At 35.8% G+C, this 24126-nt stretch overlaps 2 protein-coding genes across 2 annotated transcripts; one reads left to right on the plus strand and one right to left on the minus strand.

Moving 5' to 3' along the window:
• Nucleotides 1-4115: 4115 nt before the first annotated feature.
• Nucleotides 4116-11253, minus strand: LOC137721476 (DEAD-box ATP-dependent RNA helicase 28-like). The gene is made up of 20 exons (XM_068460570.1): nt 11012-11253; nt 10799-10885; nt 9796-9984; nt 9644-9712; nt 9378-9484; nt 9027-9105; nt 8553-8726; nt 8269-8417; nt 8021-8116; nt 7796-7898; nt 7558-7620; nt 7012-7073; nt 6742-6838; nt 6467-6585; nt 6345-6387; nt 6107-6208; nt 5390-5488; nt 5221-5295; nt 4833-5107; nt 4116-4652 (listed from the first exon to the last, which is right to left on the minus strand). The coding sequence occupies exons 1-20, from the start codon at nt 11249-11251 to the stop codon at nt 4637-4639; spliced, it is 2244 nt and encodes a 747-aa protein (XP_068316671.1). The 5' UTR covers nt 11252-11253; the 3' UTR covers nt 4116-4636.
• A 2042-nt stretch (nt 11254-13295) lies between these two features.
• Nucleotides 13296-17529, plus strand: LOC137719500 (putative recombination initiation defects 3). Its single transcript, XM_068458550.1, has 12 exons — nt 13296-13360; nt 14167-14317; nt 14548-14701; nt 14905-15039; nt 15351-15403; nt 15494-15697; nt 15970-16041; nt 16128-16192; nt 16315-16468; nt 16742-16823; nt 16956-17052; nt 17257-17529. The coding sequence occupies exons 1-11, from the start codon at nt 13296-13298 to the stop codon at nt 17048-17050; spliced, it is 1230 nt and encodes a 409-aa protein (XP_068314651.1). The 3' UTR covers nt 17051-17052; nt 17257-17529.
• Nucleotides 17530-24126: the final 6597 nt, after the last annotated feature.

A 24126-nucleotide genomic window follows, 5' to 3' on the forward strand; every position in this document is an offset into this window, starting at 1 on the left:
GAGTGTAAAGTGACGAATATGCCCTCGTTGGCTAAGTGACGTGGATGTGTATATGTAGTTTTAATTCATTATTTTCGCTGTCGTAATTAAATCGTACTCAACATCACGAGTGCGTTGAGGCGGGTTAAAACCAAATTGGAGCCGTAACGAAAAAGTTTCGATTATTTAGGTGCGTAAATGGGTAAATTGTGGACCAATTATATGGGCTCCTATTTCTTTTAGCAGAATCAGATAATTTGTTTTTCGTCTTTTTAGGCCAATTAAAATTAGCTCTTTCTCTCTCTCTTAGCCAATCAGCGAACGCACACGCACACGCACACGCACACACACACTCACTCTTCCTTCTCTCTCTCATTCTCAACTATTCTCCCTCTGTACACCCGAGACACCCCACATACACAACCATCATCAAACTTACATGGATCGAACTTTTGGAAACTACCACCATCCTCCTCTTGACCACACAATCACCACCATACCTTTAGTTTTCCGTTTTGGTGAGTTTTAGCTCAGAAACCAGAAGCTCCGACGAGAATAGGTGAGTTTGAAGAGTAGATTTAGCTCAGGATGGTCTCTATGCAACTTCCCTAGCACTTTAGAGTAGATTTGGAGTGGAGTGGATGTCGGAATAGGTGAGTTCAAAGAGTTGCAGAGTTGACTGGATTTTCCAAGGAATTTTCCAATCGTTTTTCATTTGATTTGGACTTCTAATAGGTACAAACGTGTTTTACTCTTCGAGACCTTCAAATCCATATAAATTTCATGGATTTTGGTTAAGAAATGAAGTAAATATAAAGCTTTGAAAATTTTGCAAAAACCGGCGAGTGCAGACGACGACGGAGGGGGGCGGCGCGGAGACCCGCGGGTGACTGGAGAAGAAAAAGGTGTATTCCGTTAACTTTAATGGAATATTCTAACAGCGTTAGGTAACACCGTTACCATTTAACGGAATATTCCGCCTATTTTGACGAAATATTCCGCCTATTTTGACGAAATATTCCTAACGCCGTTAGGGTTTCCGTCAGTGTGTTATACACGTGCCTGCGCGTGGCTGACGCGTGAGGGCACGTCCGGTGTCCAAAATTTTTTTCAAAAATTTGTGTGGGTTCGTATCATCGAGTAGATCACATTTGTATATTCAAACCTTACTTTTGAGCAAACTATAAGGAGTTATTCCCAGGTTTTGTATATGTGCTAATTAATTAACATAAAAATAGTTGTATTGCATATAGGTGAGACGTACCTCAAGGACGAGCGTGGACAAGTGAGGCTAGGGGGCTACGATCCTACTACTTATCAATGAGTGGGCATTTGTTATATATATACAGTTTTCAGAAATGTTTTTATATGGAATTATGCCTTGCTCGCCATGTCGTAAATAAGTTACATTTTAAATATGGCATTGTTACACTTGTGAATTGTATTGTGTGATGCTGCGGAGACTCGGGTAAGCTTCAGGTGAGTATTATGTGATTGAATGAGTTGTATTGCATTGTTATGCATACATTTATTTAGAGCTCATCATGGCTACACCCCGGTATTAGTGCTCCCGCCCGAGGCTAGGCCAGCCTTCACATGATTGTTCACCTCCCACACCGCACGTTCACCTTGGATCCAAGTCTAGTGCCAGCCTGTCGTACATACCACAATAAGTAGTTTCGATTCGTAGGTGATCCATGATTTATCGCACAGCCTTCACGTAACCGTAGCACTTGAGCATACATATTTGTACCCAGCATGTCGCACAAGTCAGACTAGGTGACTCTAACTCGTGTGCTAGCCTAGATTGATGAGCTACAGGTCCAGTCGCACATGTCACATTAGGTGACTCTGACTGGCATACTATTTTATATTGGTTTCACACCTGGCTTACACTTAATATTGCTGAGATATTATGACATGACATACTTCAGTTTTCGCTGCTTTTGGGCATTGGTTTTCATACCTACGTAGTAGTATTTTCTGGAAACTATACGGGTTTTACAGATAGAGGTTATTATGTTCATAAAGATAAATACATTTTCAAACGGTTTGTTTTTGCCCACTCACCCTTCTGTTTTGCGCCCCTCCAGGTTCTAGGTAGCTGTTCATCTTTGGTGGCTTACGAGGACTACGCGGCGGTTCTGACATTTCCATAAATAAAAGTAGGGATCTTTTCTCTGTTTGTATAATTAGTACTCAGTTAGTTTGACTATACTTTCGTTTTACCTATACTCTGATATGCGTGTATCTTATACTTGATCACTTTCACACACTTACATATTATCTTTAGTTAAATAAGTTTAGTTTGCTTTTTATTTATTCACATTTCTCTTATTAGTATCATTTCTGCTGCGCACTTGGTTACGTCACTCTCACGTGACGACCAGCACGTCTCGACTCCGGTCAGGGTGTGTCATATATAAATAGATTTAATTATGTATATAATATATATATATGTATGTATATATATATATATATTGATAATGTATATTATATAGTATCCCAATTCTATTTCTTTGCTTTATCTATTTTGATTTAATTTGTGTTATTTTCAATTAAATTAATTTGAAATAATCGAAAGCAATTTTTATGATTAGAATTCCTAGATTTCTGATTATTTTCAATATGAATCCCGATTGAAAGAATCAATGACTTCTTCGTCGGAATGTTAACAAAAAAATTATTTTATTATACCCATCGAAGAAGTCATTGATTGAACAACTTGTTATTCTTAACACTTGGTTTCAAGAATTCCTATACAACTTAAGCGACACAATAAAAGTTTTTTCTATTCTTTTATTAACTGATTTATTTATGTATAGGATTCCATTCGCCCCACGGTTGGAAATTAATAATTGGCTATGTCTATAAAGATTTTGGATCTGCTCATAATGATCAAATTATATCCGGTCTTGTTTCTTCTTTTCCAGTAGCGCATCTTTTATAACACTACTATTGGTTGACAGAAACAAAGTATCTAGTTTGTCAATCCCTTCCTTCTGCACTTGCTTCCATCTCTCTCAAATACCCGCGAGTCCTTGTCTTCATTTTTGTTCTTTTTATCTTCTTATTAATTTTGTCATCCCTCTATCCTTCCATGCTTCACTCTCCCTCTTTCCTTTTTTTTTCATAACCTGGGAAGAGTGCCATATATAATGGGGTAGAGTCGGCCACTAAATGGCCACTTCCTGTTTTTCATCTTAATTTTTATTTGAACAAACGATATTATCTACCAAACCCAAAAAAAAAAAAAAAAAAAAAACAAATGTAAAGGAGGAGGCGGCCATCTTAGCTTGATAAGCTAGGAAAATCTCTCTTTTATATTTATTAGTTTTATAATAAAATTCAGATAATACAAAATAAGAACAAGCACAAATATGAACATAAAATAGGATAACATTAATTAAGCCGTTAAACTCAAAAATATTTATATACATTAAAATGAACACTAGTACTTTTATTATTTCTTAAAATGAACACTACTACTTTAACTATTTGTTAAATTGAACACTAATTATTTCTAAACTAAATACAAGTACTATCATTATTTCTTAAAATGAACATTGGTATATCTATTTCTTAAATTGAATACTAACTATTTCCTAAGCTCAACACGAGTACGATCACTATTTATTAAACTAAACATTGATACTATCACTATTTCTTAAACTGAACACTGACTATTTCTAGAACTAAACATGGCTACTATCATTATTTCCTAAACAGAGCATCGAGTATTTTTGATATTCATGAAACAAAAACACAATTTCAAGACACCAACAGATGCAACACATAGAATTTTCATTCACATATCCATAACTTTATAGAGTTTCATTCATATAGATCTTCCCTATACATCCAAATTCAAAATTCAAATTGCCTTCCCGTTACCTTATCATGAATGACTTGAGTGGGTACACATTTTTTGTGTCGGGTTTGCGAATGACCTATATTGACAACGTATCTCAACCATATTGAAAGTATACTTAAAGGGGATTTGGGTTTAAGCCTGCCTCAAACTCAAATCCCTTTAAGTAGGGTTTTCAAGAAAAACATAGGAAACTGGATGACTTGGCGGAGTCATTTAACTTGCTCTGCAAGTGCCAGATGAAACTCAATCCGGAGAAGTGCGTCTTGGGTGTCCAAAGCCGAAAGTTCTTGGGATATTTGGTGACTCAGAGAGGTATCAAAGCCAATCCGAACCAGATAACGGCCATCGTTGAGATGCAATCCCCCAGTACAGTGAGGGAGGTCCAAAGTCTCACGGGCAGAGTTGCGGCACTGAGCCGATTCCTCTCCAGATCAACATCAACTTTTTGAAACCCCTGTTCGTATCCCAAGCATCGCCGGTGTATTACGGCATGCCAGACATGGCCTAAAGCAAGCATTATCAATCCGAATCCTCGGAAAACACTGGCTCTTGGGATCTGACAAATTTTGCATCTCATAATTCAAGACCCAAAAAATAAAGGAACTAAGCACAAAATACATGAGATGACTTTTCACGTTCTAACATAAATACGAAATCCATGTCCAAAATAAATAGACATTATAATGCTCTCTCCAACAAAGGATAATGTATTAGATAGATATGCATCATAATATAGCTCTCCATTACACTTAAGCATCTACAACAGATGCTTCTTGTGCTCCTTTATCTGCGTTTGCACCTGAACAACGAAAACAATAGAGAGTGAAGCTTCATATTAAAGACGAGAAATATAAATGCACATCTGAATACCTACAATCATGCGTGCGTTTTCAAGTGATGAAAATCCTAGACTCAACAAAAAAGATTGGACAAACATGCAACAGCAAAAAAGATGTACAAAGGTTAAGGAGCTGCATACCTTGAGTTGCTCTTGAAGGAATTCTTGGACTTTTTCATTCCCGTTCCACCAAGCTTTCTGTTATGCTTCCTTTCAGTTATGTCACTGTGGAACAGGTCCCGCATCTCATCTGTCCTAGACTGAGTTCTTCGTGAAGGAAGATTACATCTCTTGCTAGACTTCTTCAAAGTCATGCCAGCATCTGTTGTTTTTTGTGCAGCCTTCATGGCTTTTGCCCGTCTGTAAGCAAGGTCAACAAGTGGCATTCCTGTCTTCTCTTTAAACTTGTCACTGCCCTGCAGTTCTTACTTACTGATTATTATGTGCTATTAAAAATTGTGTATGTAACTTCTCTGTGTGTCTGTGTGTGCTCGAGAGGGGGGAGTGGGGGTGGGAGAGAAGAACTTACTTTGAGCTGATTTTCATCCTCTAACATTTCTCTAGCTGCTTCCAATTTCCGGCGTATCTTGCGAGGCAAATTTTTCTGTTCACGATGGATCAAGTTACATGCTAAACAAAAAAACTACCATTGAACATAGAAACTGAAAAGTCAGACTCAGCTGCGATATTATAGTCACCTCACGCTCCCTCTTCCTCTTTTCTTTCATTTTTATGTCTTCGGCTTGCTGAGCACTGATTACATCATTTCCACAACGCTTTTCTCTTCCAAGGGATGCCTGTCGATGAAAAAATCACATGTAATGTTGTACTTCGTTACTTCCCATAAAAAAAAAAGTATTTGCAGTACAAAAATATCGTCTTAATGCAAATTAAGACCGTGTTCAAGATCTAAGATAGCACTAAATAGTGTTTCTTACTCCTATCAGCAAAAAGAACTAAAACGCAGGAGAATTGGGGAAGGTTTACTTGTATAAGAACCCACTATCCTCTAAATTTCCTTACCGAATGCCACAACCGTAAGATTATTAATTTCCATATAGAATTGAATGGCCAATTGTTTTTTCTTTTTCCTTTCCTTATATATATATATATATATGAAGAATCATGCATTTTAAGAGTCTCCACTGAATTACACAGTGGATCTTAGCCAAGCGAAAGTTTACGTCCAACAGACTCTCTCAGGGTACCCGTGGGAAATTGACATTACATAAGCTCCATTTCCCAAACATAAGCTCCATTTAATAAAAAAAACATCAAAGAGGAGATATCAAGGATATTTTTGCAAATATCAAATTCGTAGTCAGTTAAAATCAAAAGGAATCCCCAGTAAAAATAAAATAAAAGAAAACTGTATATGAATAAACAAATAATGTTGACAAAACAAAAGAAATTACCTTCGCTGCGTGCACTACCTTCTTCTTATCATTTTCTGACTGAAACCAGGACTTCTTCGGACGTGAAAAGATTTCATCTTTGTGTACTATCATATTCTCTGCCTGTAAAAGCCACAACATAAAATCAGAGCAATTACAGATAACATCAACATTCCTAGCAATGATTACAGAATCAAAGGCAATTGGACAGTAGACTGTGCTCACAAAAAGACAACGAAGGGAAGGCAGTGCTAAATACCTTTGTTACTTCCCTTTCAGCATCTCTTAGTGCTTGTTCTTCCCTGCACATATGCTCACAATTTATAACAGTTTCACAAGCGATAATTAAATAAGTAAACCACTGTGAAGAAAGACACAAACCTTTCCTCTAGAAGAATTGCAGCCACTTGATCTTCCATTTCCTCAATAACCTGGGACCACTTGGTAATTGATTGTTCAGCAACAATTGGACTCTTCAATTTTGAACCAACCCTTTTTTCCTATTAAAATCAAATTCCCCATGTAACAGATAGGTTAAAATCATAATTTTACAAAAACCGCCAACATCAGTTTGTAATTGGATAAGTTTTCTATAGCTACAAATGAAGAGGTTGATGCTAGAAAATTAAAATTAAATAAAATATATGAACCCTTACAATGGATTTTAAAAGAGACCGGTCATTATCTGTCACAAAAGTTACAGCATATCCGTCTCTGCCAGCCCTTGCTGTACGTCCCACTCGATGAACATAGCTGCACCAAGAAACAGGAAAGATGGAAGTCAAAAGAAGCACAAAAGAGAATACAGTGGAATAGAAGCACACACACCAGAAACAATAAAATTCTAAATGCAATAATGCAGTAACAGTACATTAGGGGTAGAACTATGATGAGCACATTGTAATGGTGAGAGATTCAGTCATTACCTTGAAAGATTTGTAGGACAGTCATAGTTGATAACAGTCTGAACACCATCTATGTCAATGCCCTACAGAAGTTAATGATTTATTAATTTCTATAAAGTAGAAACATTTTAATACTTTATGTAGTAAAAAAATACAGACAAAGAGATCACAATCCAAGAACCTCAACCATCTCTCCCCTTGCCCACCAAATGCATATAGGATAAAAATAACATATGCAGGCTAACAAGAGGACTCCATGAGGGGTGGCGTAGTATAATAATAGATTATTACGGGCACCATATTCCGATAAAATCTGGCTGAAAAATTCATGTTAAGTTTTGCCCATCTCATCTCTTTATGTGAGAGTCCACAATCAATCAGCAATTTTTTAAATAGTGAATGTGTAATTTCCTACAAGATGCAGGCGCAGTATGGTAGTGACCTTAAGTATCGGTACAATGCCCAATATCAGCCAAAGTCTGAGGGAGCTAGATTAAAATACAAAGGCATGAGTGAACAAGATGCTCACTAACATCTAGCAGACAAGAAATGTGTAGTAGTTCTTACGCGGGCAATCAATTCAGTTGAAATCAAAAAATCAACTTCCTTCTTCCGAAAGAGTTCCAAAGCCTACACAAACAATAAAAAAGTAGGATTGCCATGGATTAGAACAAGGAAGTAAAGATATTATCGAGGGACTATCACATATATCGAGCATGTTGCAATTATATATGCATATATAGAACAATCCTTCAGTAACTAATTACACAAAGAACCCAGACAAATAAACAGGCAAGTTACTCACATGTAGGCGCTGGGGTTGAGAAAGGTTTGCATGAAACTCAGCAGCTTTTAAGCCAGCTAACCCAAATAATATCATCAACCTATGCGCAGCTACTTTTGTGCCACTGACAGAAGATGAAGTATGATTATACAGAGAATAGATGAAAGATATCCAAGTTGTCAACCAATATAAGGAGGACTAAACTCAATTATTATTCATTAAGAGGATAACAGTTACCATACGAACCTGAATATGATCACTCTAGAAGTGAATGTCTTTGAACACAGTGCAAGTAGAACTGCTTCCTTATTTACTTCACGCATTCGTCGTATCCTGACCACCCTACATGACGGTAATAATGGCAACAGTCAAAATGGTAATCAATCCTACAGAACTTTTAATATACGCATGCTAAAGATTGAATTATAGAGTCAAATTCTGCAACATATATCAGTAAAGTTTTATCAAAGCACAAACGAGTGTAAACGAATTACTCCTCCGTTAGTGCCACTGGCCGTTTAGCAGATGGGTCGGCTGAGAGACGTAGTGGCTTGGTAAGAGAAAGCTTGACAAGTTCATCAACTTCAGTAGTCATCGTAGCTGAAAATAGCATGGTCTGTCTCCTTTTGGGGCATAGACGAATCTAGCATGCAAACAATAAATTATGAACTGAAATACTTTGAAAACAGATGACAATAAATTATATTTTTTGTTTTCCAGAAAATCAGCTAAATCTCAAATGTTATCATCTATGCACCAAAAGAGTTCAGAAGCACACCAGCTCACGAATTTCAGCACTAAACCCAATCTCTAAAAGTCGATCAGCCTCGTCAAGAATTAGAACAGCAAGATCTTCCAAATCCACAGACATAGAATTGTGTAAATGATCTATAATGCGTCCTGGAGTAGCTACAACAATATCTGGCTTTGATCTCAAGGCTATCTCTTGTTCCTGATTAAAAAAATGGCATCATTATGTAATGAGCGACATGGTAAGAAAATGACTCTTCACCAAAAATGATGAAAAGAAGTTGACTAGATGGCATTATGTAATGAGCCACATGAGAGATGCATTATGTAATAAGCCACATGACATATTAATTTTACTCCCCAGAAAAGGGAACTTCTGTGATGTCTGAAAAAAAAAACTAAGTAATCCAGTTACCATCATATTAAAATATGCAAGAGTCCCTATCGCCTCAAATCACGAAACTCAGAATAAGGCATAATAAAGCAAAAAAAAAAATCAAACCTTCATTGGAAGCCCTCCAATAGCCTGGCAACATCTGATATCCGTGAACTGAGCAAGTTTCTCAATCATACTCAGAACCCTGAGATTAGTGTGTTAAGATCCAAAACTAATTAGGGAAGACAAGAATAATAAAAGTTTCAAATAGGAATAAGATAATAAGGGAACTGAGGAACAATAAGAATACAATTACAATGAAATAGGCAATCAAAAATATTGACAAATAGAAAATGGTCATATGGTTGAAATAGGCAATCAAAAATATCCACACAAAAAAATATGGTCATTTAAATAAGAAACAAATCTACTAATATAAACTCAATAATAAGAAATGTTGAACTATGTTAAACTTACTGAACCCCAAGTTCCCTTGTCGGAGTCAAAACAAGGACCCTTATAGCTGGCAGCCGCTTGGGGCGATACAACAGTCTCTCCAAAGTTGGTAACGCAAAAGCACCAGTCTGTGCAAAAATGACAACAAATGTATAAACTGATTTCATCAAAATAGAAAATAAGCTATGATGTGAAGACAATTTTGATCCAACTAGAACCAATAGCACAATCCCTAACCACAACTGTTAGGTAACTATGTTAAAAGAGATCTCAACAAACTAATGTACCTTCCCGGAACCAGTAATGGCACTCCCACATATGTCACGACCAGCAAGGGCCACTGGTATGCATGCTGCCTACACAAAACCAAATAATTCAGTATAACTCATCTTATGGGAACAAGAAATGAATTGTCTGTCATTGGTATAGAATTCTGAACCTGAATTGGAGTGGGTTTGGTATGGCCCAATTTCTCTAAAGCGCGAAGCAAAGGGCGAGACAAGTTCAACTCCATAAATGAATTTGCATGAAACAAAACTCCCTCTGATGGGGCAAAAAAGGGCTTATTATTGTCATCGGCAGCATTAGGAGGAGCATCATCGCCTTCCTCTTTGTCTTTGTCTTCAGTCTGCTTATAATAATCCAAAAAAATTAACAAGCAACAATATTCATCATAATCAACATATAAAAAATCTATTAACACTCTATCTGCTATGATCTATGGACTGTCTTGGGTTGCATGAAGCAACTAGTATCTCCTTTACTAAATTGCACATCAATTTTGATATCATCAATGTTTTTTCCTTCCAAGGATGGATGAAACTTGGGTGACTATGCGGCCGATTCGAGTGTAAATAGAAAGTCTGGCATGAAAAACATCTTGATAATTGGTTGCTAAGGTGTTCAACCAATCCGATTGTTTAAAAGCTTGTGTAGAGATAATTGTTATTAATGAGACGACATTTAGTACCGTTGAGCATATGGGGTTCAATCGGTTTATAGTGTTGTAATTCCATTGTTTTGTGTGCCTTGTAGGAGGACTCTTGTTAGAACATTTTTTAGAATGTATGACCAATCAAAGGCTCGTTTGAAGAAAGAATTGAATGCACCCCAAATTTCTCTTACCACCGACAGTTCGACAAGCACTCAAAACATGAATTGTATGGTCTCACAGCACACTTTATTGATGATGAATGGAATATGTACAATAGTGTCATTAATTTTTGCGTTATTCCTACCCACTTAGGAACAACAACAGCTAAGTTGACTGAAACTTTTATAGGGTGTTGTACTGAATTGAATCTAAAGGATTTCAGTGGAGTTATAAATCAATACATTTTGAGTGAAATCTATACAGATATTAACGAAGTTTGAAAGAATAATAAGTGGTTTAAAGAAACAAGAAACACGAGAAAAGAACAATAGGGGATTATAATTCTAACCTGAATTGGAGTGGGCTTCGCATGGTCATCATTAAAAGCTTCCTCCTGGTCTTCTTCATCACTGGAATCTAGCTGATTACAATCTTCCTAAACAAATCCACAACAACCAATGATATTTACTACACTGCACTGAAAAAGTTTGAGAATTTACATAAAATAAATTAATATTCAGTAGTCAAATAAAGTGGAATAAATAGAGGGTCAACTAGTTACTTGTTTGTTGGATTCGTTGTCTTCGTCAGCAGTGTTATGGTGTGAGATTGGTTGCTGCTGCAAAGCTTTCTTAATTTTGAAATTGACGGAGGTGGTGCTTCCATGGGCATGGTCTTGGGAGACTATTTCAGAGTAAGATGCGAAGTCCCATGAGGATTGAAAATTGCCATCGCCAAGACCTTGCTCTTCATCGGAATATTCTTCATCGCTTGGGGGTTCAAATACGAAACTCGGAGTCATTGGTATAGTAGCAGGAAGGCTCTGCTTCAGCTTCTGTGTGTGTGTGTGTATATATATATGAGCAAATTGTTAGCTTTGATGGTGAAGAGCAGTTACTTGGGCAATATCGAAAGTTGACGCTCAGAAAATTCGCAAATCATTGTCAGAATATCACATTCTCAGACCAATACACAAAACAACACAAAATTCAACCTTTTTCAAAATATCAAAAAATATAAAAAGAAAAACTGAAATTCAATGTCTCAGCCGTAAGAACAACAAAAACATAAAATAACCAAGAATTCGTCCAAAAATTACCGAACACGAGCAGAATTACAATCACCCTAATCTCAGCAACTAAAGAAAAGGGAGACCCCAAGATAACAAGGTTGGTCAGGAGGTCAAACGGTTTATCGTACGTGGCCTAACCAACGCAAGAGGCTGTTTCCACGACTCAAAACCTTTCGGTCACGAAGTAGAAACTTTTCTGTTGCGCTAAGACTCGAGCTCAAATCTCAGCAACTAGGCAAAATAACTAAAAAGTTTTTTAAGAAGTTCAAACGAATATATTATATATACATATACATGCAAGAAGAGATGTCGTCGTCGGGTACCTGTAGAGGTGGGGTGGGCACGGTTCCGGTTCCGGTTCCGTTTGCTCGGTTTTCAATTCTCCCAACTCTATGGCGGCTGTTTCGCGGCGACGAGACGACGTGAGAGAGAGAGGGAGAAATTTTTATTTTTTATTTTGTTGGAAGAGAGTGAAAGAGATGAGCGGGATGAGACGTTCGTTTACGTTCGGTTTGGGCTATTAGTGTAAAGCCTAATACAATAGATTAAAAAAGATGGAATACTATTCAAAAGAGAGTTTGAACTAAGTTTATTTTAACAAAAAAATTATCTAATAATTTTATAATTTATTTAATGTAAAGGGCCTGAAATTTAATGAAAATAACAAAATACAATATAATAAGGAAAAAAACTAAAGCCTGAGTAGGAAAAAAGTCGACATGCAAAACCTTTTTTTTCTTTTTTCCAACCCATGCCCCTGACAGATATCCCATTTTGTCAGCTAATTTCATTAGAAATAAACTTCCATTTGTTTACAGGCATGCCACTACCTCATTAAAGCCTGACCGTAGCTAATATTGGATCAGAAACTGGCCAATTACAACAGGTGCAACGCCCGACGAGGACATTTTAAGCCCTTCATCGATTTCTTCTGGACGACTGGGTTTCGAACAGGAGTGACGTTTATGATGGGAAGGAAGTTTGAAATCGCTTGCGGGAGATGGAAAGTCCTGGGCGAATGATGGACAAATTTAAGAAGGTAACTGTCTTCGAGAAGAGAGAGAGTTTAAATTGAGAAAATTTAAAACTATTATCGGATACTGTTTTGATTTAATGATAAGTCATTTATGGCCGGTTTCATTCTAAGCTTATTTTGATGAATTTTTTTTCAACCGCTCATATTTGATATAACGGATCAAATTTGGTCTGCACCTTAGAATACGTGATAAGCATCTTATGTTAAAGAGAGGATCCTCCAATCACATTCATTTATCGTACATCGTGCAGTCAATTTTCATTAAGTACTGTTTATATTCAATTTTAAATAAATAAAAAATTATAATAATATTTTACCGTACGATATACAATAAATAGATATAATTGGATGATCTTTAGAATTCTCACAAAGATGATCCTCATTCTTCTGTAGCTAGTCAAATTTCGAAAGGCTTTTAGACTCATAAGCCTAAAATATTGGATCAATAATAGGCCTCAGTTAATTGTGATCGTATCTCGGCCCATTAAACCTGCCGGCCAACTCTCAAATCCCTTTCCCGCCAGGCTGCGAATAATGAAGTAGCCCTCTCAAAGCTCTGATTCTTCACAACCCCTGCGGCGGAGTCTTTCAAATTCAAAAATCTCAAACCGTCAGATCGTTAGTCTTTTTCCAATCAAAGGTCGATATCTCTTCAAATCTTCATAGAGTTTCAACTCCGTTTCGATCTCCAATTTCCGTACATACAAACGGGCCTCAAAATCGTACTGATTCGAGCAAATGAAGTTGAAGATCAACAAGGCCTGCGATGTCAACTCCATCTCGGTCCTTCCTCCTCACACAAGGTTCGGCTATCAGTTTTCTAAAATTTCAATCGCAATGTTCTGTTTGGTTCCCTCGAAAAAGCAGGAAAATTATTCTCAGAAATGTCGAAGTTCAAATATTTAATTTTCAATGTTTCATGAAGTTTTCACTTAACGAGCTTGTTAGATTCGATTTTTCGCTTGCTTATTGTATTTAGATGACAAATTCTCTAGGTTCGATCTAAGTTCTGCATCCTTTCATGCACGAGAGTTCTGTTTGGCTCGCGAGAAAAATGTAGGAATTTTTTTTAGAAAATCGAGTTTTGAATCTGTAGCGTCTTATCACTTAGGATTTTCACTTATTGGAGTAAACTCTGAGCTCGATTTTGACTTTTTCTTATGAATATTAGGTTCGGTTTGTAATTCACGGTATCTTTTGTTTGATGTTTATGTCAATATGCTCGGAAAAATAAATTTTGAGCTGTGAACCATACGAATTTCAGTCGCTTCGAGTCCTAATTGGCTCTCTGTTTGATCACGGAGAAAATATAGAAAATTGAAAGAGGTTAAGATGATTGGATTCACAGATTTTGTTTCACTAAGCCTTTCGTTGTAGGTATCGATTTCACTTTCTGATGGGAAAAGAAAATCTAACATTTCATTTTCTTTCCAATATACTCACAGCAACGTACATCTATTTATGTGAAATTCTAGCAAATACGTAACAAATTAACTAGTTAAAATATTAATTGTGATTAGGCTAATACTGTGGATTTTCCTGAAATCTTGTCATCGATATCTTTTATATATATATATATTTTTTTTTTTTCTTTTAAATTGCTAAGCAGGAGACCAAATGCTGTACCAAATGGACCACAAGCAGCGCAGCTTCGCTCTCAACCATCAGAGCAGTCATTTTCTCAGGGACTCTCATCTCAGCATAACATGTTTTCTCAACTCTCTCAGAACTCTCAGTGTGATATTCTCACGAATGATCAGGTTAATTCTCGCTTCAGCTTCGAGCCACGTGTTAAGCTCTTATATGCTTGTTATCCAAGTGGAGAAAAAGAAACTCAAGTTGTGTCTTCATCATTTTATTTTTATGAACAGATAATTCAAAGAAGTAGATACCATTCACTGTCATTTCTTTTACTCAGAACTTAGTTGGATTGATTATTGGAATCTGTTCTCATTTGAAAGTCTTACTTCTGTTCATACTATCTCTGCAGAGGTTTGGCTCTCAAGAACGAGAGAATTCTGTGAAGAAAGTTGCTTACTTACCCCCAATTAGTCATGCACGTGATGAAAGTCAATTGCAGATCTCAAGATCTTCCACCAACCTCATGCGCAAGTGGAGTTCCACTTCTGTTTCAGATCATCGATGTAAGTTTCATCCAAAGTTGGACATGATTAAATAGTGTCTAGAAAGGCTTTTAAGTATTGGTAACGTAGTTTGTGTGAAGTACTACGAAAGATTGTGACGTTTAATTTGTAAATGGGTAAGCATAGCAGGCCAATGAAATTCTTGCCCCTTATTCATACGGTGACTTTTAATGGGAAACCAAATGTCTTACATGCCTGAGCAGGTCAGAATAGTGAGGAGTTTGAACACCGGATTGGAGTGATGGAAACTTCATTAAATAAGTTTGGAATGATCTTGGATTCTATCCAGCGTGATGTAATGCAAGTAAACAAAGGGATGAAGGAAGTTTCTATGGAGAGTGAGTAATCTATTCCTCTACATACTGAATATATAGGAGCTGAAGAGAAAATATATTATCTAAAGCTTTGAAGTTGAATTGCTCAGCATAAATTTAATTTGTTTGTTCCATGTTCTCATTATTCTAATTGTTAAATTGCTCTAACTTACTAACATTTTTAAATAAAGAACATTCTGAGCGATAGGACTTACATATTACTTGTTCATGGGAAAATATATTTGGGAAAAACTGATCTCGACTGCACTTGGTGTCAAAAGTTTCTGATCCTATTAACTTCAAATATTATTATCCTTTTTTCAATTTTAATTCAGTGGAAGCAATGCGGCAGAAGTTGATGGCGCAAGATAATTCATTGCACTTAATGGTAATGGCGCCCACATAAAGTCTACAGCTTAGTTGCTTCACGCGTCCATGATTCTGGACTTTCTAACTAAACTGATATGTGGTGAAGCAGATTAAGGGGCAAGAAGACTTCAAAACTAGCCTTGACGGAGGCATCAAGTCTATTTCTGAAGAAGTCAGCAAAAATACCTATCAAGACAAATTACAGGAGATTTTCTTGGCGCTTTCAGCTTTACCAGAAAAGATAGGAGTCACTGAAGCAGCTTTACTGAAATCACAAAACAAGCTGCATGACTCCTTCATCAAGGAAATGCAGGTCTGTTAGATATATATGATGGAGAGCTCTGTGACACATGCAAACATTTATGACTTTGAAATCATCGATTTTGAAATCCTAAGTTTTCATTGAGATGAGATGGAGCAAGTGTTTAATAAACTTACAACTTTTTCTTTCTTTCCTGACACAAGAAATGCTTGAACTTTCCTATTTCCAGACATTTACTGTCGAGCCATTGAACTTTCGGTAATTAAACATTCCATGTGTAGGAGGCTATTCAATCCATTTGTCTCATCTTTGTTTGCTTGCAGAAATTGCTTTGCACCAAGAATCAGAGTACCTCCACCCAAAATTGTGAAGTACCCACAATACTTCCACCACAGGTGACTAATATTTCCATTTACGTCTCACTTACGTACTCAAGCATTCGTGGGCTATGATTTGTTACCGGAAAATTTTTTATACATAGAAAATGCAGGGTTCTGCATATCCTGCGTCTGCCCTTCTACAAGGAAAGCCACAGCCCATTAAAAGGTATGAGAGAGTGTCAATATTTGTTTCGTAGAAATTTAATGTTCTTATATTATTTATTTGAGATAGAGGTGCATTGATCACCCGTAGCACCATTCTTTAAAAAACCCTTCTCTTGATTTCAGTTCAGCTGTGCTTCCGAAGGTTGGTGTGCAAGTAGTTGTAGTTCCAAAGATAGAAAGAGGAGGCTGGAAGTCTGTAAAGGTGGAAACATCTACCTTGAGCGATAATGGGTTCCGGGAAGTACAAAAGCCTAGCAGATTTACTTCCATTCCACAGGTAGCCTTAATTTTCGTTTCTCGTTCTCCCTATCTTTTGTGCTGATTAGAGAGACAGTATGCTCTCTGATTTATACATGTTTCTGGCATTAAGGTGATTGGCTTAATTATAGGTGTGAACAGAGTCATTTCTCTTATTGCACTTGAAACAAACCTTTCCCTTCTATCTTTTGTACTGCATAAAAGTCTTTTCGTTACTCATTGGGTATTAGTTACACTTTAGTTACCGTGTCTAGTATTGTGGTCCGTAAGGTGATGACAATGCATGATGCAGGAAAGGGAATGCAGAGTTATTATTGAATCGGACGAGGAGATTGATGGAGCTTTTTCCTGCTTGTTTGGCGAGAAGGAAACAGGTATTTTTGTGAAAGTGCATTTGCAGTATCCATTAAATTTTACTATGCTGTATCTTTACGCGTATGTAAGCATATAATTGTTACGCTCAAAAAGTAATTGTAATTGTATTCGTTTCCTTTGGGGAGTCGTAGATATGGCTGAGGAGGTAATGGAAGAGACGGAAAGGATCTTGAGAAGGGCAAGAAGGCGAAAGAGAAAATGCAGCAACACTATAATTATTAACTGAAGGTAGACTGTTACATCTATAAGAATTTTTGCAAACACAGTCGTCCACGAGTTGGTTGAGTGATTGAAACCAAATGATTAAATCAGGACTCACCGCAATGCTTAAACTAATCAACGGTTGTCAGTTGCTCACGAACAACTCACAGTTGGATTCTCGTCTCTTTTCTTAGCTGATTTATTGCTTTGTGCCTTTTGTTATCTGTACAGGCAGTGGATGTCTCCTCCCATGTGCCGGGGCATAACCAATAACTGCAACATTAGGTGGTTTGATCGCTTTTGGTATGTCCAATTGTTCGCCTTCTTTTTCTTCCCCTTTTAAATCAAATTAACTGATAGATGTTCCTTGGGACCCATATAGATTGGCTAAGAAGTTAGAGTTCAAGCCACCATTGTTGTAAAAATTTGAGAAGTGATCAACACTTTACAGTTCACACAAATGTTATCTGGCAGATTGGCAGTTCTTAGTTGTCAATTGCAGGCCCATATATCCTTGGTGGGTATGGGTTCTTAAAATGCTAAACTTGGGCTCAGTGTTTTTTTAGGAGCCCACAATTTTGTAGATTTCATTCTAACAAAGGTAGCAATTTTAGTACTTTCATTAGTTTTGTGAACTATTATTAGCACCCCAAAAAAGTTATTTCACACTCCTCATAAGTGTATTTTTCTTTCTAATTATAGAAAGTTTGAAGTATAACATGAAAATTTTTTAGTGCCAAATTGTTACTCTTTCGTAAAAAGGTTCTTCTTGAATAAGTTTCTCAAAACATCATTTCATAGTGAAAAACACATGGAGTCCCGCATGTCTTGTTCTCTTTGTGATTGGATAACCAGGGTTTTATGGTCTTTTACTTTTTCATTTGATAAGAACAGAGGAAAATAAATTTTTTTGTTGAAAGTCGACTTGACAGTGAGTGACGTTGTGTTTATTAGTTATTTGGCGAACAAGTTACAAGAGTATATACATAAGATCCTCGACTATTATTGTTGCACCCCGATTGTTATTGAGAGAAGAATAAAAGTCAAATCCCCTACCAGTAAGCCCTAACCAAACAAAAGCTTGACAAAAGATCAATGCCTAGTTGCCTACCATGGTCCCAATCCAGTTGGACACACGCGGTAGAATCAACAATGGGCGAGCGGTGGGGGGGTGGGGGTTTCGTTATGTTATCTCAAACTGAAAATAGGGATTCTGAATTCTAAATCGAAAATTTTTTGAACGGGAATTTGAAGATCAATTCTAAATTAAAATTTTGGTATTTCCAATTTTCAGGATTCTCAAAATATTTTCGGCATTTCGGGATGATTTGGTTTTCCCAAATTTCATACAAATTGAAATAGCAATCATTCATAGCAAGTTAAATTAACATGTAACCAAAATAAAATAAGTAACAAACAAAAAAACAAAAAAATAAGTTACAAACCTAATATGTTTGAAAAGTAACAATACAATTTTTTGATTTCGTGTTGAAAAAATAGACACATTTGTGGGAATTTCATATCGGCAAATGTGGCAATAAAGGGCTATGGTTGCTGCCCATAGACCACATCAATTGTATTGCTACTAGTGGTTAGCAACATTTCAAATATAATATATACATATATATATATAAATATGTAATAATTATATATAATATTTCGATTCGGTATGGGATTACTGAAAAATTGAGTAGACAACATATAATTTTGTACCAAAATTTCGGGATGGATTTGATATTTCATCCTCAAATTTTTGGAAATTTTGATTTGAGATCATAATTTTTTTTAATTTGGTTCGAAATTTTCAGAAATTTTTTCCAACCTAGAATCAACTCGGAACTGTCCCAATTTTTTGTGTCGGTGGACGATCCCTCTGCAAAGCCAAGACGTGTGACCAATCTACCAATTAAGTACAACCTCTTTTAATTTTTTTTCAGAATAAGGACAATATATTTTTGTTTTGTAAACAAAAAGCCACATAAAATAAATAAATCATCATTGTCATTTAAGAAACTGATGAAGGAAAAATTATAAAAATCCAAAGGCATAGGGCCCTCCAAAGACCCACGCGTCACACGGCTATTTCCCCGTCCTCCTTTTTCCATCATTAACTCCTAATAAAATTTCAAAAGGGTTGCTCTCCTATTTTTTATTGTTTTTTAAATAAAATAACCGATGAGAAATTACGGTTATTTATTTGTTTCAAATAAATTACTTTAAAGAATTATAATAAGGTTCTTTTTTAATGTTTGTTGTAATGAGTGGTGATTAGAATTCTAAAATGTTGTTTACAGGACGATTTGCTTTTGAATTCTAAAATGTTGTTCATAGGACGATTTGCTTTTGTTTTGTCTTGTTTTGTTTTGTTATTCTTGTGTGACATATAACTTGTCTTATTTGGTTGGTTCTATGTTTATATAGTCAACAAAGCTAGATTTCAATTATATAATATGCCATTAGAAGAATATTTCGAACCTTATCCTCTATACCCTTCATCTTATTTTTATCAATTTAATGATGTAACAACAAAGCTACCTGCTCGTCTCATCTAACCGCTATAGAGAAAAAAGATTCTCAAGCAGATGCTTCGTACCGCGTCTCTCGTACACCTAAGACATAGGTACCGTTTGGTACGTAGGACGGGACGGAACAGAGTGGGACAAAGCGTTCCGTTCCACGTTTGGTGCGCCTAAAACAGGTGGAATGAGCTGTTCCACGGAACGAGTTTTGGATGAATTTTCGTTCCACCTCACCCCCCCTGGAACGACTCGTTCCACATCCGTGGAACGCAAAATTATAACCTCTCTGTCTCCTTCTTCTTCCTCCTTGTTTTCATCCGAGGGCATCTTTGCTCCCGCTCCGTTCCGTTTCGTCCTGTCCCGTCCCGTCTGCATACCAAACGATACCATAGAAGAAGACCAATGTTTTTTTATTTTGGTGTAAAACGGATTTAGGAGCTAAACAAAAAATTAAACAGCAACAAGTTTTAGACTTAAAATTTTTAAAAATTTGTATATTAATAAAATTCTGACTCTATCATTAATTTCATGCGGCAAATTTTATCACTCAATCATCAATAAAATATTACTCTTGATAGGTAAACATTTCCCAAACAAAAGATCCAAATAATCATAAAAAATTAAATTAAATTAAAACATCAAAATCGTGGCGAAAATTTCCATAAAGCTTGTAGTTGTCCAGTTAAATTATGGGGAGGATTCCGATGCTTCCTATGGTGGCCAGTTCATCACACTCGTACGTATTATATAAAGCACCTAGTCTATATTTACCCGCCAAAACTTCCATTGCCTCCTCGAGTGTGCCATGCAAACAAATTATGAAACTTTTGCTTTAAGGCATTGGATTCTCAAAAAGATGGAGGGGAGCATCCAATGCTTGAAGAAAGAGCAATGTTGGGGATCCCCAAATTTGTCACAAGGTACTTACAACGTACAACAGGATAAATTACAAGATTGCATTTTTACATACAAAATGATACTGCAAGAAGAGGAACTAATCACAGAATGTCGACTGCATAGATAAATATTGTTGATTGCTAATTTACAAGTTATTTAGGAAGAGAATTCAGTCGGAGCACATGATAGATAAACCATAACTATTAAGCATCGGACATGTCATTTAAGTAAATCATTTGGTAAGAGCTTTATATAATAACCTCCAAACCATAAGTAACACAAACGTAAATTTCAAATTTGGCTGCTCTAATGAGATGATGGCCAAATTTGATAATTCAATCTCAACAATTTTATTGACACTAAAGGAAAACCAAATTATGTTAAAGTTGCACCAAATTAACCAACCAAAAAATAATAATAATAAGTTGCACCAAATAACCCATTACATCTTTAAGCAACAATGCACTATTTATGAACTGAAACCCTATTCGTTGAAAAAAAAATTGAAACCCTATTCTTTTTTTTTAGGGTTAAAATTAAAACTTTTGTGCAGCCTTGGATTGACCAAACTAGGACTAGATTAATTACTTAACACCAATCTCAGTGTGGACTATGATGTAGAACAAATGGTGGATAAAAGAGGAAATGGACTGTCATAAGATAAAAGGACCAAACCACGAGTCTAACTCACCACTCTGTTGTGATATACAATGGATTTGAACCATCCAGGGTCGTTTTAGCCTCTAAAATAATGTTTAAAGTTTCGTAATAAAAATCTTACTCTTCGTTTGTCGTCCTATTAATGTTTAGTTAAAGTTGTTTTAATTCCTAGAAGTCCTTTGAGTTGTTCCAAACATTTGTAATCTTTATTTAAGTCACTTGTATGTATGAATTGAAATTTTTCAAGAATGAATCAAATATAACCTTTGAGATTTCTCTAAATTTTCTAGTGATTCCAGACTTCATTCTACAAGGGATTAAGTAAGTAAACCTTTGATCGCTTTGTGTTGTGTTAGACTAAACATGATATTTAGGCCATTTAAAATGAGAGGCCTAAATAAAATTAATCCAACCTAATCCATACAATTAATCCAAACCAAGTCAATCCTATGCATCAAACGTGTCCTTAACTTGCTTCTATTTTTCCTTCCAAATTAATAGAAATTTTATAAGTAAGAAGGAAAGTTGAATGATAAATCCAAAACCAATTGTCTCCCTTTGCATGAGTGGTGCGCTTGTGGTCCTTGAAATTCCACTGACCCTTAATATACATTTCTTGTATATCTTCAAGGGCAAGAAAGACAAAAAGCTGCATCATTGTTCGCTCTCCCTGTCACTCTCCCTTCTCGACCCTTTCTCTATTTGACTCTTTTTATATAAATACTAAACTAATTTTTGTTAATTTGTTTGGTTATATGTGTCATACAAGACTGACAGAATCATATAAATCAATCTCCATCATTGTGACTCTAGGGGAAAAATTAGAAATTTTTTTGGATGTTGTCGGTCACACGATCACGTAGTATTACAATTTAAGTTTTATGATATGAGATAGACGATATTGTTAATATTTCATCCATTTATAAATTCATAATATATATTAATAATTAAATTTATATACGTAAAAACTATGAGTGATTTGATAACACTATATAGGGATGTGACTGTCATTCCGATGATTTTCTTCAAAAAAAACTTATTTCCACATTGTGTAAGTCAAGATAAATTAGTTGGTATGGTCGTAACACAAGCACATATTGTGAATAAATGTCACATCCCGGTCTGGGACGGATCACTTCCCAGGCCCCCTCCATCACCATACCACGATATTGTCCGCTTTGGGCTTACCATTCCCTCACGGTTTTGTTTTGGGAACTCACGAGCAACTTCCCAGTGGGTCACCCATCATGAGATTGCTCTAGCCCTCTTCTCGCTTAACTTCGGAGTTCCTACGGAACCCAAAGCCAGTGAGCTCCCAAAAAGCCTCGTGCTAGGTAGGGATGAGAATATACATTTAAGAATCACTCCCCTGGACGATGTGGGATGTCACAATAAAAGCAAACATATTTTTTGATATTGTATTCTGAAATGTAAATATGTCACCCCATCTATATTATAACTTGTAAATTGATAATAATATTATGGTAAATTATAAAAACATCCAAAATTAACAAGAGATTTGGTGATAAATTTAATGTTAGCTAGGTAGTAGTGATCCCTTAAAACAAAAAAAAATCCCAAATAATCCAAAACTTGGAGATTGTCCTCAATAGGCAATTTCCATTGTCCAAACACTTATGTGTGTTAGTTGGCATTGTTAATGTGTCATTGGTATTGTGTGATGAGATTAGAGGTCAAGTTTTACAATTTGTATGTTTTTACCCACCCCAACACCTAATAACATGACATAGGAGGGATGAAATTAATTATAATAATAAAAAGAAACATTTCAACTCCAAGTTGTTGTCCCTTTACTATTGGTTTCCCTCCCTTTTCTAAACAACAAAATTGCCACTTGATCCGTTTTTAATTCAATTGTGCTACCCAACTTTTTCATTGGGTTTTGACAACTTAGTACTATGATCTAGTTATATTACTTTTCACTTGTAAGTGAGAAATCTTAGATTGATTCTCGTCAAAAGCGAAGTTGAACCATATCATTATGACAAGCTCATTGTAAGACTTAGCCCACTACCCCCACTCCCTTAATATAAATATTATCGTCTGTTTCAAAAAAAAAAAAAAAACTTTTTCATTATTAGCCTTGTTTTAATCAAGCTGGTTAAAAAAGTAAGCTCAACTCGTTTCATTCAAGTTCGAATTTTCCTTTCTTATTTTCGAAGTTTTGTACTGTTAAATTTTTTGACCAAGTTTAAAGAAAAAAAAATAATCTCAATCGGGTGCATGTCATACGTTAGAGAAGAATTTTTATTATTTATTTAATAAGTTCCTATGAATACGAGTGGCGTGTGAAATCATTCAACGGACATTAGGGTAGAGGCAAGGTGGCACTTTGTCTCATATGGGCCTTTTGATTAGACAATAAATCAGCATTGAAGTTGGTAAAGTGTGTGTGGTTTTGGTGGACCCAGCTGCTTTCCCAAGCAGTAGGGCCCAACTGAACTGCCCCTTGAGCCCAACTGCTCCTCACATGCACTATGGACAAGCATTTGGTATCTCAGCTCTAATTTGCCTACCTTTTATATTTTTCACTGCCGACGAATGTTTACATGCATTTTCCCATGCAAATTCTTGTCCTATTTTTTTGGGTGGTGTTATCTATGTAGTTATTTTTATTTTTTACATTTATCTTAATTTTTAATTGTTGGATCGAATGAAAGGAAAAAAATCAATAGATAAAAATTAACAAGAATGTGTGTAAATAGTACTACATTTTTTGTTCATAATATAGAGTAAATAATTCAAAGTTTGTCTTACCTTACATGCATTAAATTTACTACTGAGGTAAACAACATGATTGTTGGAGAATAGATACCCACATCGATCGTATAGCAAAATGATATACAATTAATATATGAAAGTCTTCACCCCTAATTTTAGCAAAGCTTTTGTAATAACACTCAACACTTAATAATATGTGGTTAGGTTGGGACATCGCATGTTTTTTTATGTTGTATTACTTGGACATTATAATTCTCTTATAATTAAATAATATTAACTTTTT

This window comes from Pyrus communis, chromosome 16 (genome assembly GCF_963583255.1).
Source record: "Pyrus communis chromosome 16, drPyrComm1.1, whole genome shotgun sequence".
NCBI lineage: Eukaryota > Viridiplantae > Streptophyta > Magnoliopsida > Rosales > Rosaceae > Pyrus > Pyrus communis.

Bases quoted from the DNA above. Each gene is read 5' to 3' on its own strand.
- LOC137721476 (XM_068460570.1), bottom strand. From the start codon at position 11,251: ATGACTCCGAGTTTCGTATTTGAACCCCCAAGCGATGAAGAATATTCC. The intron at 7,899-8,020 runs GTTCGTATGGTA...ATCTTCTGTCAG, and splicing joins TCTAGAGTGATCATATTCAG to TGGCACAAAAGTAGCTGCGC. The intron at 7,621-7,795 runs GTGAGTAACTTG...TTGTTTGTGTAG, and splicing joins CTCAACCCCAGCGCCTACAT to GCTTTGGAACTCTTTCGGAA.
- LOC137719500 (XM_068458550.1), top strand. From the start codon at position 13,296: ATGAAGTTGAAGATCAACAAGGCCTGCGATGTCAACTCCATCTCGGTC. The intron at 13,361-14,166 runs GTTCGGCTATCA...ATTGCTAAGCAG, and splicing joins GTCCTTCCTCCTCACACAAG to GAGACCAAATGCTGTACCAA. The intron at 15,040-15,350 runs GTGAGTAATCTA...ATTTTAATTCAG, and splicing joins GAAGGAAGTTTCTATGGAGA to TGGAAGCAATGCGGCAGAAG.